General features: G+C 39.9%; 1 protein-coding gene across 1 annotated transcript in view; it reads left to right on the top strand.

Moving 5' to 3' along the window:
• ABCA13 (ATP binding cassette subfamily A member 13) overlaps positions 1–17772 on the top strand; it is a 572876-nt gene that overhangs the window by 436712 nt on the left and 118392 nt on the right. Inside the window, 2 exon segments of the mRNA XM_064290236.1 lie at positions 15672–15726; positions 17293–17470. Of these exon segments, the coding sequence (XP_064146306.1) occupies positions 15672–15726; positions 17293–17470 (233 nt within the window).

The raw sequence follows: 17772 nt of genomic DNA, 5'->3' as shown, positions 1-17772 counted from the left end.
ACACAAATCACCACAGTAGGACACACTGACAGGCAGGTGGTGGCTGTTTCAGTCACCTCATATACACGTGATAGCTGGATGATGAAAAAGGAAAATGTAAAAAGGAAGATAGAACCCTGTACATTCCAACTGTGGTGTTGGCAAAGAATAGCGAATATCCCATGGACTGGCAGAAGAAGAGAAAAATTGGTCTTAGAAGAAATAGAACCAGAATACTCCGTAGGTGTAAGGATGGGGAGACTTTGTCTTGCTTACTTTGGAGATGTTTTAGGAAAAGCCAGTCCCGGGGAAAACATCATGTTTGGTATAGTGCAATGAATTACTTAATATGGCCCTTCTAGCCATGGGCTTTGCGACTTATGCACAATGATTGAGTGGGACTATGCAAATAAGGTATATGGAACCTGTGATGGTTGGCGTTGTGTGTCAACTTGGCTAGGCCATGATTACCAATATTGTATGGTTGTCCTCCGTTTCGTGATCTGATGCAATTGTTCTAATTATCCTCCATTTTATATGTTGTAAATCCTAACCTCCATATCTTAATGAATCAGGATGTGTGTGATGTGTATCTTGAGTCTCAGTCTTGAAGGAGGGTGTGACTCAAGTTCCACCCTTAGTCAAGGTATGCCTTTTCCTGGGGTTTGACCTGCATCCAATGTATATATGTGGGTGTTCTGATGGGGCTCTCTCTCTGTCTGCCCCTGAATCTTGCTTCATTGTCTGACCTTTGATTCTTGGGACTTGATCCAGCAGCCTGCCATCTGATCTGCCGATTCTGAGACTCACCAGCTTCCGCAGCCCCATGGGTCAGCGGTCTATCATCTGAGCTGGTTCCTCAGCTTCTGCAGCCTTGTGAGCCAGCGATATGTTGTCTGGCCTGCCGGTTTGGGTTTATCAGCTTTGGCTTCTATGTGAGTCAGGGGAAGCCTATACCTGACCTATGAATTTGGGACTTCCCAGCTTCCACAACCACGTGAGCTGTTCCCTTGATATACTTCGTGAATTCTGTGAGATGTTGCAACAAATTACAGAACCCAAGAATGGGAGGGAGAATGCTGTGAGGAGGAGGAGTACCTGATGTTAGAGATGACGGAGTGCTACGGAAATTTGGAAACATCAGACATTTGGCACATCTTTATCCTCTGCCTCATAGGGACCAACTTTGTGCTGATGCTTATAAAAGAAATATTCATTTATTTGGTAAAGCCAAGGGTCAGCAAAATGAGGGGCACCCTCAATGAGATGAATTGGCACAGTAGCCTCAGCAATGGACTCAGGCACACCAATGATCATGAATATGGTGCAGGACCAGGCAATGTTTCATTATGTTACGCACAAGGTCATCATGAGTTGAAATTGACTTGGTGGCAACTAACAACATATATAACAAACATTTGCAATTTTAACCATTTTTAAGTGTACAATTCAGTAACATTAATGGAGTGAGTTTCTAGAATATTGAAAGGCTGGTGCTGGCCTAGATTCTATGGAAGTGGTTTGTAAAATGATTTCCCCAAGGCAGAATGAAATTATTAAGATGATGTATGTTTTGTTATGTATATTTTCACCACAATTTAAAAAAATGGATTGCAATAAAGGAGTCCTGCTGGCACAGTGGTTAAGTGCTTGGCTGCTAACCGAAGGGTCAACAGTTCGAACCCACCAGCCACTCCGAGGGACAAAGATGTAGCAGTCTGCTTCCGTAAATATTTACAACCTTGGAAACCCTATGGATCAGTTCTACTCTGTCCTACCGGGTTGCTGTAAGTTGGAATCGACTTGACAGTGGGTTTGGTTTGGGTTTTTTTGGACTAAATGAGAAATTTCACAGCTGATTCACATTTTGGTGATTGAAGTAGTGCAAACAGAACAACAGGAAAAGTTAGGAATCAGGTAAAGAGGTTCACACCGACTTCCTCAGCACACTCACAGACTTTAGGACCACGATTTACCAGGAACCTAACAGACTTCTTGCTACTGGTGTGATGGCTACCACATCTAGAGCCAGAAAGAGCCCTTGTCTTTTTTTTACACTTGCTGCTCTTCCGCATGAGTGCTTCTCTTTCTGAATACCCTTGAAGGCCACAATTCATTAGGATGATGTAAGCCCTACGGAGGAATGTGTACTTTGCCTACTGGGGTGAGAATGTGGCCATAGCTGGGAGAGAGATGGGATGTACCTGGGAACACAAGTGATAAATAACATGAATTGTAGTTTTTCACATATCATTTTTAGTGACATAAGATAAACTCTTCAGGAATAAATCCCCCATTCATAATGAGAGAACCCAAGAGTGAGATAGGAGAATATCTCTGATCTGTTCAACAGAGCCAACAAATGGCTAGATATCACTAGTCAGTGACTAGTTATTACTGCCCTTAAGAGGTTCGGAGATACTTCAGAGACAGAATCTGGCAGCACCCTAGTGAAGGTGAGGGATACCATGGATGCAAGGACTTTGAACATTGAGAAGCATCAGGACAAGGTTGCCCGTGCCCATATCAGGGCTGAGCAAGACACAAGTGAAACAAACCAGCTGTCAAACTTAGCGTGGAGCAAAGGAAAGAACCCATAGCTTCAGAGAAGAACATTGCACATGTTGAAAAGCTGTTATCATGGGAAGATGCTTGCTGTGAGTACATACCCATATAACGTAGAGAAACGTGTCAGCTCTATGAAACAGAAAATAAACATGAGAAGAAAATGCCAGGCTGAGTTGCACTGACTAAGGTGCAGAGAGTAATATAAATTTTTATTAAATGCAGTGAATAACATTGCAGTTTCTCTCTCCAATCCAGAATTAATGATGTAAAGAACAAGCATGCAATATTCTCTTAGAAACAGTGGGAAAAAATGACAAGATAAAACTGACCAGAGAAAAGAGCTAGAGGAATTAGGTAGCAAAAGAAACCAGAAGAATAATCATGGAAGTGGCAAGGAATGATGTAAAAGAAAACTTGTATCAATAATAATAAAGTAAAACAAAGCACAACAACAATAAAACAAACTCTGGGCCAATGGATTCAAAGAGTTTGCCATGTTGCAGGAAAGATTTTTGAACCGGGAATTGTGCAAATAAAAATAATAGATAAAAAAAAGTCTGGTAACTTTTCTAAAGTTCAAGGATAAAACAAAAAAAAATTACAAAAATATAAATAGCAAAAACACAGTTGCTTTCAAGGCAATACAAATAAGACTGGTCTCGGACTTTTTTTGTTTTTGAAATTTCTTTTGAGATTTCCTCTTCGACCCAGGGGTTATTTAGAAGGGTTGTTTAATATCCACGTGTTTAGAGATTTTCTTGTTGTCTTTCTAGTTTGATTTGTTGACTTTTAGTTAGATTCGTTATGATCAGAGAACATACTCAGTATGACTTCAATTATTTTAAACTTATTGAGGTTTGTTTTATGGCCCAGGAGACAATTTATCTTGCTGAAGGTTTCATACTTACACTTCAAGAGAATGTGTTCTCTGCTATTGTTGGTAGGAGTGTTCTGTATATACCAATTAGTTCCTGTGGGCTGATTGTGTTGTTCCATTTCAATCCTTGCTGATTCTCTGTCTAGTAGTCCTATTTTCAGTATGGATTACACCTCAGCATAAAGGAAACAAAAATTCTCACGACTGGACCAATAAGCGTGATAAGTGGAGAAAATATTGAAGCTGTCAAGAATTTCATTCTACTTGGATCAAGAATCAATGCCCACAGAAGGAGCAGTCAAAAAATACAATGACTTACTGCATTGGGCAAATCTGCTGCAAAAGACTTCTTTAAAATCTTAAAAAGCAAACATGTTACTTTTATGGCTAAGGTGCACCTGACCCAAGCCATGGTCTTTTCAATTGTCTCATAAGCATGCAAAAGCTGGACAATGAAAAAGGAGGACCACAGAAGAATTGACATATTTAAATTATGGTGTTGGCAAAGAATATTGAATATGCCATGGTTTGCCAGAGGAACAAACAAATCTGTCTTGGAAGAAGTACAGCCAGAATGTTCCTTAGAAGTGCCATGTCTTGCTTACTTTGGATGTGTTATCAAGAGGGATCAATATCAGGAGAAGGACATCTCGCTTGGAAAAAAAAAAAAAAAAAGTAGAGGGTCTGCAAAAAAGAGAAAGCCCCTCAGTGAGATGAACTGACATAATAGCTACGACAATGGGCTCAAGCATAACGATGGTTGTGAGGATGGCGCAGGACTTAACAACTCTTCTTTCTGTTGTACATAGGGTTGCTATGAGTCAGAACAGACTCCACAGCGCCTAACGACAACAGCTATATTGTTTGCTGAGAAGGGTGTGTTGAATTCCTGAACACGATGGTGGATTTGCCTATTTCTCCTTTCAGTTGTATCAGTTTTTGCTTCCTGCACTTTGAGGCTCTGATGGTTGGTGCACACACATTTAGAATGATTAAATCTTTCTGGTGACCCTTTTATCATTATGTAATGTCCCTTCTTGTCTTAATAATTTTAGTTTCTGTGAAGCTACTTTATCTGATATCAATATAGCCTTTCCTGCTTTATTTTTTATTATAGTTTGCATGGTATATTTTTTCCATCATTTTTCTTCCAATCTATATTGTTGTGTTTGCAGTGAGTTTCATGTAGACAACATATTGTTGGATAATGTTTTTTAATCCACTCTAATCTGCTTTTAAATTTCTGTATTGCGGCTATTTATATTTAAGATAATTATTGAGATATCTTAAATCTGCCACTTTATTGTTTTCTGTCTGCTTCCTCTGTTTTTGTTCCTCTGTTTCTCTTTTCTTGCCTTCCTATGAGTTACTTAAACATTTTTTTAGGATTCTGTCTTTATTTGTAGTGATTTTGAGTATATCACTTTGTATTGTTTTCTTATTGGTTGTTCTAGGTATTAAAATATACAAACATGACTTACCACAGTCTACTGGTGCTGATATTTACCACTTTGAGCAAAGTGCAAAAACCTTACTTCAATTTAGGTCCCTTTACCAGCTTCGCTTTTAAATATAATTGTCTTTAGTGTTTCCTCTACACACATTGAGCACCACATAAGATGGTATTATGTTTGTTTTTATTGTCAAATATGACTTAAACTCATGAGATGAACCCATGCACCTGTTGCTGTTGAGTTGATTCCAACTCATAATGACCCTACAGGACAAAGCAGAACTGCCCCATAGAGTTTCCAAGGAGTGCCTGGTGGATTTGAACTGCCAAGCTTTTGGTTAGTAGCCATAGCTCTTAATCACTGCATCACCAGGGTTTCCCATAAGATGAAGGATAGTCTATTATATTTACTCCTATTTTACACATCCTGATGTTCTTCTTCTCTTTTTGAAGTTCCAAGCCTTCTGTTATTATTTCCTTTGTGTTTAGAGAATATCCTTTAACTATAATTTAAGGGTAGGTCTGCTAATGAAAAAATTGCCTTAGTTTTCTTTCATCCAAGGATGTTTTTATTTCTTCTTCATTCTTGAAAGGTAGTTTCATCAAATATAGAATTTGTGGTTGACAGTTCTTTTCTTTCAGCATTTGAAAAACATTGTACCATTCCTCCTGGCCTCCATGATTCCAGATGAGAAACCCACTGTCACTTGAATTGATGTTGCCTTATAAGTAATGCACCATTTCCCTCTGGCTGTCTCACCTGCCATGTTTAGCCTTGTTGCAGGGTAGGAGTGGAGGCCCAGCTGCCTCTGGACCACACTGACATCACCCTAAGATGGGAATTAGAGCACCGTCTGCTTCTGTCGGGCAGAATATGGAAGACCGGCAGCCCACATGGCCCACTGAAACAGTGGGTCAGGGAAGGGGTGTAGTTTTTCCATTACTCTTTGAAAAATGGTGGACTAACAGAACAGAAAATCTTTTTGGCAATACTGGTCATACTCCAGTCAAACACCAAAGGCTAGAGGGAGCATGCTTTTCTTGAAGTTTTTTCTTCTGAACCTCTTGGTGGCTCCAAGTAGGAGGCTTCTGCAGTGCCCTGTCTAGGATATACAGGAGGCAATAGGAAAATTAGGGGATCACTGCCATGTTGTCCCTCAAGTCCCCATGTCCCAAGGCAGCCTGCCTTCTTTCCACCTTTCAGAGTCTCCCTGTGGGTTTTTGTTGTGTTAGATCCAGAGTTTTTAAGTGTAAGAGGCAGGACCTGAGAGGAATGGGGCCAGTCCATCTCGACTGGAACCAGAATTTGGTCTTGAGTTTTTAACCATAACCACAAAAGTCGGAAGGTAATGGAATGCTGCCTATGGATTATTGAAAAAAAAAAATGTTGTGATCCCCAAATTCTCGATGTAGTGAAGTATTGCTCATAAAATAAACAGACTGCAGAAGACAGCCTCATCTATGATATGGCTCAAATATATATACTGTAGATATATTTTTACTAAAAGTGAAGGCTCAAAGAAATATATTAGTAATTTGCAAGAATAATCAAAAGTAAGATTACAAAAATATAGAATCCACAGAATAAAAGGATTTGGGTAAATACTGGTACTAGTGAAACATGGATTATGCAAATGTTTGCATGCATGTGGTAAAATATTAATTGCAAGGTCAAGAATGACCCATTAAATACAATGTAAAGCCTATTCAATGATAAATAATCTGTATGTATATAGAAAAGCCTGGAAAAATGATACCCGGATGTAAACAATGATTATCTCTGGCTGGGTTTGGATTGCATTGTGATTTATTTCAATTTTATTCTTTACCCAATTTCTTATTTAAAAATTTTGTACACATGGCATCTATTACTCAATAAGAGTAATAATCTTAACATGAGAAAACAAATAAAAAAACCCTTTTTCCAGGAGAGATTAATAGGAGGAGAGATAGAGAGAGAAAGCCATCAAAATGCCTTCTGGTCAGAGAAGTTCCTACATTTTTCTGAATACTGTGTTTGATTGAATTAACTTTTTTACTCTTCCATATCACATTGATGAATCGTAATGAATTAACTCAAAGAACACAGTCTTTTTTCACATGTATTGACGTTGAAGCACGTCATTTCTTTTTGAGGTAGGTGCTTACAGACATCTGAGCATTAATACTTCCAAAGATACACATTTTATAGGAGTAATGAACCTGAAAATGACTACTCAAATGGGATACATGTTAAGTATCTTGCTATTGTAATGGATATTGGACAAAAGCACTGATATGCCTTTTACAAATGACAAATACACAGAGTCTGGAAAGCACAGCAGATGTTAGCTATAATGAGAATACTAAATGACAAAACTAATTTTTATACATTTATACATTGCCATGGGCCAATTCTTGGAAAGAAAAAGAAGAGTATAAATAAGAATAATAAAGCAAAGAAAAATTATTCAAATGTACTCAAAATGTACATTTTGAGTTGGTACTTCTGAAGACCTTTGAAGTGATGAGAGGGATAGATGGGAGCGAGTCACTCGTTATTCAGTGGTAATGGTGAAGCCTGGCCCCTTCAACCATATAGAGCCCTTTTCTTCAGAGCCTTGACATTTGACCAACACCATTCAGCACCATGATTCTATCACAGTATGATTGCCACTTAAATATAGTTCTGAGCACACATAATACAATGGAAACAACAACCCAGTTATATAGATTGTCCATTGCAAAAATGTGATTTTACAGTGGGAACATCTAAGATTCTTAAAGCATTTCCTCATCTCACAGAAAATACATTGAGTTAGAATCTTGAAAATCTGGGTTGTATATCTCACTCTGCTATCAATTATTCTTGGCCTTACAGAAGTTACTGGAACTTCTGTCTGCCCTTACTTTATACTATGCCCTGTTCCAGAAGTAGATGTGTTTGGCAGGATTCCTGACCTATGGGACATAACCCTAAGCCTTCTTCTTTTCGTTTGGATCTGTGGAAGGGGCTCTGATTCCTAAAATTTTACTATTTCGAGAAGCAAGAGACTGTTTTGAGAAAGTACTTGTGAGAGTGTGTGCGGGCCTCTGCAGGTAAATATATCCTACACATTGCTTCTTGTTGAGATGCAGGGAAACCCAGAGACTCTCAGGGAAGATAGTGTTTTCTTTCTTTTTCTCTCATTACTTTTATCTTTTAGAAAGTAAGCACCAATATCACTTATTGAAATAATTCTAAGTTCCTCTCCCTTTTTGCAAAATACAAATAAAACCTTCTAAGCACTACAGTGGCTTCAACAGTGGGCTCCAGCATAACAACAATTGTGAGGATGGCACAGGACTGGGTAGTGTTTCATTCTATTGTACAAAGGGGCGCTATCAGTTGGAACCAACTGGACGGCACATAAAAGAATAACAAGCACTGATTTAAATAAATAGTAAATATTAGTATTTACTATATTAATATATAAACAATATATAATATTAACATATTAATATTAAGTATTAAATAAAATATTGCTTTAAAAAGATGTTTAACCCTGCAGAGGAGTCCCTGCAAACAGTTAACTGCTGAGCTGCTAACTGAAAGGCTGAAGATTTGAGTCCACTCAGAGGTGCCTCAGAAGGCAAGCCTGGAGATCTACATTGGAAAAAGCAGTCACTGAAAATCCTATGGAACTAATTCACTCTGACACCCCTGGGGTCACCATGAGTCAGAGTTGACTCGATGGCCACCCATTTAGTCCTACAGCACTGCTTCTAAAGAATAGCTATGATTCTGAAAATATCTAGTGTATAATAGCCAAATTGCAATATAAAAATTACACCTCACCCAATGTTTGTAAGCCAAAAGCATGCACAGTTTCCACAGATGCATACTTGCTCTCCTACCCCTTTTCTCAGTTACTGAGCAGCTTGGAGAACTGTGCTCCATTGGCACTGCACCCCTCCTTGGCGACCTTAAGGGGCACAGTTGTCCTTCGACCTTATTTATAATTCTGTGAGTGCTCCTATCTCCCAGCAGACAGTAAACTACTCAGGGCGGAGCCTGCCCGTCTCACCCCCATCAGCACGCTGCTACTCAGTGGGTGCACCAGAGATGTTTATTGAATACATTCTCAATCCTGTAAAACCAAACCAAACCAAACCTGTCACCGTTGAGTAGATTCCGACTCATCGCGACCCTGTAGAACCGAGTAGAACTGACCCATAGAATTTCCAAGAAGCGCCTAGTAGACTCGAACTGCTGATCTTTTGGTTAGCAGCCGTAGCACTTAACCACTACGCCACCAGGGTTTCCCAGTCCTGTAAGGGGGCTATCAAATATCTAGCTGTCACTTGGTGAATCTCATTTGACATCCAATGTCCATATTTCCGCCACACAAAACCAGAGCAGGTCACCTGACTTCTGGTGCAACAGGGGCCCTCCGTTGTCTCACAAAAATTGGTGGCCATGCACAGGTGGGGACTCAACTCAAGGCTTTCCCTAATTATGTGATGACTTTCTCTCCTTCATCTCTCTGTATCTTACTTTTTAAAGAGAATTTCTTAATTTTGTGGTGAAAATGTGAGAATGGCTGTGAAGTGAGATTCACCTAAGTGGTACATTTTGACCAAAATGCCTGGGCATATCTTTCTGCTGAACCGAACAAGAAGGCTGTGTTCCACGGCCGTTATGGTTCCTCACAGGGCTTTGTGAGAGAAAATACAGAACATGCTCGCTCCTTCAAAATATTCTATTTAAATATTTACGCAGTGTGAAATATTTAAATTATAGGACTCTAACGCCAGCTGCAAATGAAAAGCTGTGGCCCCTCTGAATTGTTGATGAGTGCAGGGCCTTGGGAGGGAAAGGCAAGCTGTGCACGTTGTAGGCTCCAAGCATTTGCACCAGGGCTTCTGTGCTTCTCAGACCCAGGGTGGAGACAAAGCCCAGGAGGCTATGGTTCAAGTGCCACAGTGTGGAAAGGCTCCCTCCTAAAGCTTGTTGCATGAAACGTACCATCTCTTTCTTCTGCTGCTGTATCTGAGGCTTTTATGTCTGCATTACACACGTCATTGCACTACTGTGACTTTTAATGCAGAGGCAGGATTTTCAGTGCTGTGTACATGACAGTCAATGACAGAGGTGCGATTCTAGGATTCCAGAGCCAGGAGTTCTGCCCACGTCAGCAACAGGTTGCATGGCTCCAGGAAAGTGGACACATTCCCCTGGACCTGTGTTTCTGCACCTGGAAGATGAGGGTGTGACCAAGCTAGATCTTCTATGGGCTCCTTTACCCTGTAAAAATCTACAATTCTAAAATGCTGTAAGCTGACTCACAGAGAAATGCATACACATTTTACTGGCTTGTTTAATGCAGAATTGCATCATCAAAGTAACGAAAGAAAAAATGTATAATGAAAGCATCCAGAATAAGGTTTGACACACGGTGGAATTCCTAACCACAAAAGCAGTCAATCATTTCACGGTGAGATGGGAGACCAGATGTACTCTCCTGCCTCCTAGACTAAAACCCTAAAAGAACTACATGAATTTAGGCTGTGTGCTCAAATGATAGGCAATAAATTTATAACAGAGGAAAGAGGATACAGAAAACAAATATTAGAGCAGTGCTTTTAACTTTCCAGCAGTGACGTTAATGGGTAAGGGAAGATACTAAAACAACCTGATCGAATAAAGACCCAACCTTGGTAGCTTAATGTTTTACTATTAAACATTCCACAAAAAATGTCTGTGCAGCTTTTAGCTTCAGAATGAGCAGGGCAGTGACATTTGTTCCAGGCCCAATCTCCTTTCCACCATGTGGATATATTTCTTGGAAAATCAGAATGTATGTGATGAGAGGAGGCTGCCTGCTATGCTGGGAAGAAGTTAGGTGGGGAGGCTACAGACCAAAGTCTGAATCCCATCTACGCCACCAGCCACAGCTGGGAAGCGCTGCTCTTCAGGGGCTTCCTTATAATAACACCCAAATAATGGAGTTGCTCCACAATGATTTATACAACAACCCTAATGTCACAAACAGCAGACAGCACGTGACTGCCAGGTTTATTTTCATTTATTCTGGATTTCAGCCTCTTCTGTCTGTTCCCAGGTACGTAAGGATTCAGTATCTGAGAACTGCCTCTCCGTCCTCTTGAGGCCTCTCTGTGGTCCTGCAGGAAATCATTCATCAGGCATAAGATGGCAGTAGGAGTGGCAGGAGGGTTTGGACAAAGAGGCATGAGGAAAAGGTGAAACAAGCTGCAGGTACAGAGATTGGAAAAATGATAGTCATCCAGCTTTTTAAGTGGGAACAGTGGGAGAATACGACAAAATGAGAGCTTTGGACTTTATTCTAACAGGCATCTACATATAGTTAAAGAATACAGACTCTTTCTTTTTTTTTCTGTTTCCTTTCGAGAATTCTCTAGAGCTGCTAGAGTGATGATAGATGAGCTGGGGGGAGAGGCGAGCTGAGAAGTGTTGTGTGTGGTGCTGGTCCAGGGAAAGCATGAGGACTGTACGGAGCAATGGCAATGGAGGTGAAGTGATGGAACTTGGCAGCTTCTTGGATATGTGGGATAAAGAAGAGGGGGGAGAAGGGGATGATTCACTTTCTGTCTAGGTGAGTGGGAGGATGATGAGGACATTAACAGTATTGGAAAAGCTAAAGGGGCAGGACATCGATTGGGCTGATGATGACTTTGTTTGGATTTAATACACCGTAGGGTGCTCAGGGGGAGATGTCAAGGATATATACACTACATTCAAGGGAGATGGCCCAAGAAGAGCATGAGGACATGGACGGAAGAGAGCCCAGAGCTAGGTTCTAGCTATGCTTGTGTTTCTGCTAGATGGGGGAAACAATCCTGCTAGGGAGGGTGCATGGGCAAGCTAAAGTGGGGAGGGCCTGTCTAGGATGGATGGCTCACTTGCTTTGCACTCTAGGTTTAGTCCTGTAATGTTATGTTTACGTCTCCTTTTTAATATACTATGTCAGGGATTGGAAAACTACGATCTGTGAGTCAGATCCTACCTGAAACCTGTTTTTCGTAAATAAAGTTTTGTTGGAACACAGCCATGCACATTTGCTTATATATTATCTTTGGCTATTTTTGTACAATAATGACAGAATTGAGTAGTTGCAACAGAGACTGTTCAAAGGCTAAAATACTTACTATCTGGGCCTTTTCAGGAAAAGTTTGCTGACCTTTGTACCATGCAATGATCATCAGATCTATTGGGCAACATATGCCTGCAAAGGCCCTCATGGGTCTCTTTGATGAATTACTCTATTGATAGGTTATGACTGTCCACACATTGGAAGAAATTTTGTCAAAATAAGCAGTGAACTGCAGGATGACCTTTGGATTAAGGATCAGTAGACAGGAGCCAGACAGACAGGAAGGATGAGTAGAAGTTCAGAGTTTAAATTTTCAGCCAGAGATCAACAATGCCATGTGTCTAGAGATGAGAGGTAATTTCGATAATTATTCTCCAGAAATAGTTTTAGGTGTGCAGTCAACTGCCAGTGAGTCTGCCAACTGAGATCACAACCAATGGCATCTCAGGCTGTAAGTAGATGGTGGTGATTGCCTGTCATAGTTGTATGGATGCCCATAGATGTAAACTTTCCCACTTATATTTATCTCATCAATCACATAGAGTATCATAATTTTATTTGACGTTCTATTTATAAAGAGGCCAACTGATGTGCAGAGCAGCTTAGTGATTTAGCTGAGGTCACATTGCTGATGGATGGACAAATCACTCTATGAATCTGAGCCTTCTGCTTCCATCTACAGTGCTTCACTTCCATGCCCCCTCTTCTGACAGCACAGAATGACACTTTTGTGCAGGTGGTCCTCCATGTCGTAGAGTGGACATCTCTCATGTACGCTTTATTATTATTGTTGTTGTTAGTTGCCATCTTGTTGGCTCCAACTCATGGCGACCTTATGTGTAATAGAACAAAACATTTTCCGGTCCTGTGCCATCCCCACAATTGTATATATGTGTGAGCCTGTTGTTGCAAAATTGTTGTATGTGTCAATTCATCTTATGAAAAGCTTCTCTCGTTTTTGCTGACCCTCCACGTCACCAACCACTTCCCTAATGATTGGTCTTTCCTGATGTTGTGTCCAAAGTAAGCAAACCAAAGTCTCACCATCTCACTTTTAAGGACCATCCCAGCTGAATTTATTCAAAGACTAATTTAGTCATTCTTCTGGTAAGCCCGGTTAGCAATCATCTAGTGGGTGATATTAAACATCCTTAGTGTGATATAGACAGGAAGAAAGAAGTCTTCACCCCAGAAAACTATTTTTCAAGCATGTTGTTTTTGTTTGCTGCTATTGATTTGATTTCAACTTACAGCAACCCCATGTGAACAGAGGGAACTGCTCCACAGGGTTTTCAAGTCTGTGACTTTTCAGAAGCACGTTTGCAGCCTTGTCTTCTAGTGTCTCTTTTGTTGTTGTTGTTGAGAATATACAAAGCAAAACGTACATCAATTGAACCATTTCTACATGTACAATTCAGTTACATTGATTACATTTCAATTGTGCAACCATACTCACCCACATTTTCTGAGTTGTTACTCCCCAATTAACATAAAGCCACTGCTTTCTAAGGTTCCTTGCTAGCCATTCGAGTTTCTGTTGTTGCTTTGATCCCATATAGATAGTTCTTAAAAAAGCATAATGCTCAAGGCAGACATTTTTTATGAGTTCAGCTAAACTACTGTTTGGTTTTAGCAAGACTTTAGGGGATATTTTTCTTCTAAACTTTAGAGATTATCTCGGGGCAATAGTTTCTGAGGTTCATCCAGCCCTATTGGCTCCAAAAAGTCTGGAGTCCATGAGAATTTTAAACCTGTTCTGCTTTTTCTTTTCCCCCATTTGATCAGGATTCTTCTATAGAATCTCTGATCAAAATGTTCAGTAATGGTAACCAGGCACCATCCTATTCTTCTGACCTCAAGACAAAGGATGCAGTTGTTCATGGAGGCAATTAGCCAAACATTCCATTTCCTCTTCCTCTTCCTGTCTCTCCTTATCCTCTGTTGCTCCAGGCAAATGAAGACCAATGTCGTGACTTGGCTGGCCCCTTGAAAGCTGTTAAGATCCCAGGTACTACGCAATGAAATAGGAGGTAAACAGAAACACTAATCATGTTATTAGGCCAATTAACTGGATGTCCCATGGAGCCATGACCCTGAACCCCCAAACCAAGGAACTAAATCCCGTGAGGTTTTGATTGTACATAAGCAACTTCAGCAGCTTTTTGTTTTGTTTTGTTTTTGTCATTGCTGTAAATATATCTATCACACAACTTTTGCCGGTTCGACTTTTTAGAGGTGTGCAACTTATTGATAGCAATTATAATAATTAGCTGTGCAACCCTACCCTTAATCAGTGCTATTTTTCCATCACTGTTAACTCTTCCTTATCCCCCTTCCTCCCACTTCTAGTAACCACTAAGCAAACTTTGGTCTCTATACATTTGCCTTTTCTTGTCTTTTTATATAGATGAGGTCATACAATATTTGTCTTTTTGTGACTGACTTATTTCACTCAGCATAATGTCTTTGAGCTCCATCCATCTTTTAGCATGTATTAAGTAAAGTTTCAATGCTTCATTATAAGGAAACAAAAATACAATGATAAGATAAATTAACAGTGAGTTGAAAGAAGAAGAAGAAAAATATTGGAGTGGGAACATGAAATAGTGGTAGATACCTGTGTATCCTGTAATGATCTCCATATGCAAGTCACTTATTTAGCTTGATTGCTTCAAATATGTCAAGCAACCAATAGAAAAGGGAAACTTGACCAGTCACATGAGTCATAATATCTTTAAGATGAAACGTAAGTTATTTTCCTGAAGCTATGGAGCTCTTCTTGATACAACAGTGATTGCAATGTGCTGGGGAGGAGTATCTCTGGAAGAGGACATGTGCAATATGAACAGCCTTTGTGATAAAATGCTTTTAATTTGTAAGTTGATGGCAATTTCTCCATATTGGCTGTTGGTATTACACTAACACACAAAGCCTATACACTCAAGGAAGGCCATGTCATCAGGAGGTACCAATCCCTGGAGAAGGACATCATGCTTGGTAGAGTAGAGGGTCAGTGAAAAAGAGGAAGACCCTCAGAGAGATGGGTTGACACAGTGGCTGCAACAATGGGCTTAAGTATAACAATGAATGTGAGGATGGTACAGGACCGGGCAGTGTTTCTTTCTGTTTTCCATAGGATCTCTATGAGTTGGAACTGACTGTATGGTACCTATCAACAACAACAACAACACATGCACAAACAAAATAAACAAATCAAAACAAACCAAAAGAAAACAAAATTAAGCCAGTGAAGTGGTCTGGTTATCTATCCATCTAGACCTGGCTTTATAGAGGTGGATTTTTGGATATTGACCTCTGTTCCATCAAGTGATCTCTCTTAGTATATCGTTATTTAGCCTTTTGAATCTGTTCCCTCAGCTGTAAGATATGGATAATATATTACCCAGGCCATAGAATACTTATAAGCATTAGGCAATAAAATATGGTAACATGTTAGTGTGGTGCCTATCATATGATGCATATTCAATACATACTTGTTATGCTTGATAACAACAGCAACAACAAAAATTCCAACCTGAACCAGCCAAAGTCAATGAGGTAATTTGCTATTCCTTGGTGCTATGGACCAGGGCCTGAACAAAGCACAAAAATATCTCATGGACACAGAGGTTCTATGTGGCTTGGCTGTGGGCTGTCTGTTCAGCATGTTTGACACTCACTTTTCAATTGTCTTTCACAGGAATAACACTCTATAGCCACCCATATGGAGGAGCCTTACTGAACGAGGACAAGATGTGAGTTGAAAGAATTCTGGGGGAGGGCGGGAAAGCTCACTAAAAATGACCAGACTATGGAGTAAAATCATTAGGTTGCTTAGGAGTAATTCTGATCTCTTGTCTACCTTTTAGCCTGTCCTGAAAGGTTTTGGCATATATAGTTAATGACACAGAACTTGGGCATTTCTTTGCAAAACGTGAGGGAAATTATTATTAAAAGAGAAAACACACCAGCTGACTGAGCTTAAAATGGTGAACATATCATTCAAGTGTATTTCTAAGTAGAAATTTTCCTAAGGGAATGAGTTCTTCAAGATTATGGGATCCAACCAACATTTTCCAGAACATTATTTTGGGTTGAAATATTAAACAGGTAAACATAGTAATGCCACCTTGACAATTCCTCAGGTAAGACTTTCCTTGCTGTCCAGAGAGGGTCACAGGCAGAAATGAAGTCAGTGCTCTTTATGGGCAGAATCAAGTGTCAGCCTCATTTTCTTGGTAAAGGGACAGTGCTTATACCTTGTCTTCTCTTTTTGCCTCTTCTATCATGTTGTTGACAGATTTTAATTTAAAAACTGATAATAAAATAAAGTATTATTTATATACTTTATAAAACCAGTTGCCAACACTTGGTGACCCCATGTGCGTGAGAATAGAACTGTGGTCCATAGGATTTCCAATGGCCGAGTTTTCAGAAATAGATTACCAGGTCTTTCCGGTGAACACAAACTTCCAATGCTTTGTTTAGCAGCCAAACATATTAACCATTTCACAACCCTGGAACTCTGTGTACTTCATATCACCTGCCAAATTGAATTGAAAAACACAAGTGTGCTAAAATGGGCATTCTCACCTCAAGTCTGTCCTCAAGTTCATATACCGATTTCCAGATTCTCCCACTAATGATCTCTGATGCATGCCCAGAATTCTAGGTAAAGACTAACTAATGTCTGTTATAAAACAAAAAGGCAGGTGATAGTAGACTGTGTTTGACGTGAAGTTTCATCATATCCCTCAACTTTGACCTGATTGTAGAGGAGGCTGCTAAGTGACTTGAGAATAGAATGCTCTAGGTAAAAAAAACCCATAAAGTATACAGTGTACATTATTACAAAAACCCCTTGATTTATTATAAAATCTTTTTTGGTATTTTGAATGACTGAATTCAGAGATGGATCAATGATGGGTGAAGCTGTAGACTGCTTCCCTGTGGCAATATTGTTACAGAACCAAGTGGTCTTGTATGGCTAAAGGCTGCAATTTTCCATGGATGACACCCTGGGAATTTCTTTTTATTTTAATTGGGAGTCTAGCTTACTGTTTAAGGATAGATGTTGAGATAAGACTGAAAGTTCCTTCAACTTTTGGATCCTTGATTCTGTCTTCTGTAAACTGGAAATAATAATATGTATTCAAAATGTTGTTGAGAGGATTTTTGAGAGTATACATGACCTTAGCCAATATGGCTGCTCAGACATATGTTCTTGATGAATGAGTTTTATCACTGTTATTACTATTACTGATTGTTAATACAAAGAGTTATTTATCTATCATCTGATGAGCTATTTTGTTGGCCTACAGCCTGGAGAGCATCCGTCAGTGTGGTGTTGCCCTCTGCATTGTCTTGGGCTTCTCCATCTTGACTGCATCAATTGGAAGCTCCGTGGTGAAGGACAGGGTGACCGGAGCCAAAAGGTTACAGCACATCAGTGGCCTTGGCTACAGGATGTACTGGTTCACTAACTTCCTGTATGACATGGTAGGATTTTGGAATGAGAACTTGTGTGCCTTTACCTGGTTAACTATTTAAGTGTGTGGGTAGGGGAGGGGGTGGCTCTGTCTACCTCAGACCAATCCACAAGAGAACCCCCCCCAAAATCTATTGTCATTGAGTCAATTCCAATCATAGTATCTGTATAGACAGAGTAGAACTGCCCCGTGGAGTTTCCAAGGCTGTAAATTTTATGGAAGCAGATCACTACATCTTTCTCCCATGGAGGGGCTGGTGAGTTCGACCTGCCCACATTTCAGAAACAACCAAGTGCTTATGGTAAGACCATT

This window comes from Loxodonta africana, chromosome 8 (genome assembly GCF_030014295.1).
Source record: "Loxodonta africana isolate mLoxAfr1 chromosome 8, mLoxAfr1.hap2, whole genome shotgun sequence".
Lineage (NCBI taxonomy): Eukaryota > Metazoa > Chordata > Mammalia > Proboscidea > Elephantidae > Loxodonta > Loxodonta africana.
This window is presented reverse-complemented; position numbering and strand designations above follow the sequence as displayed.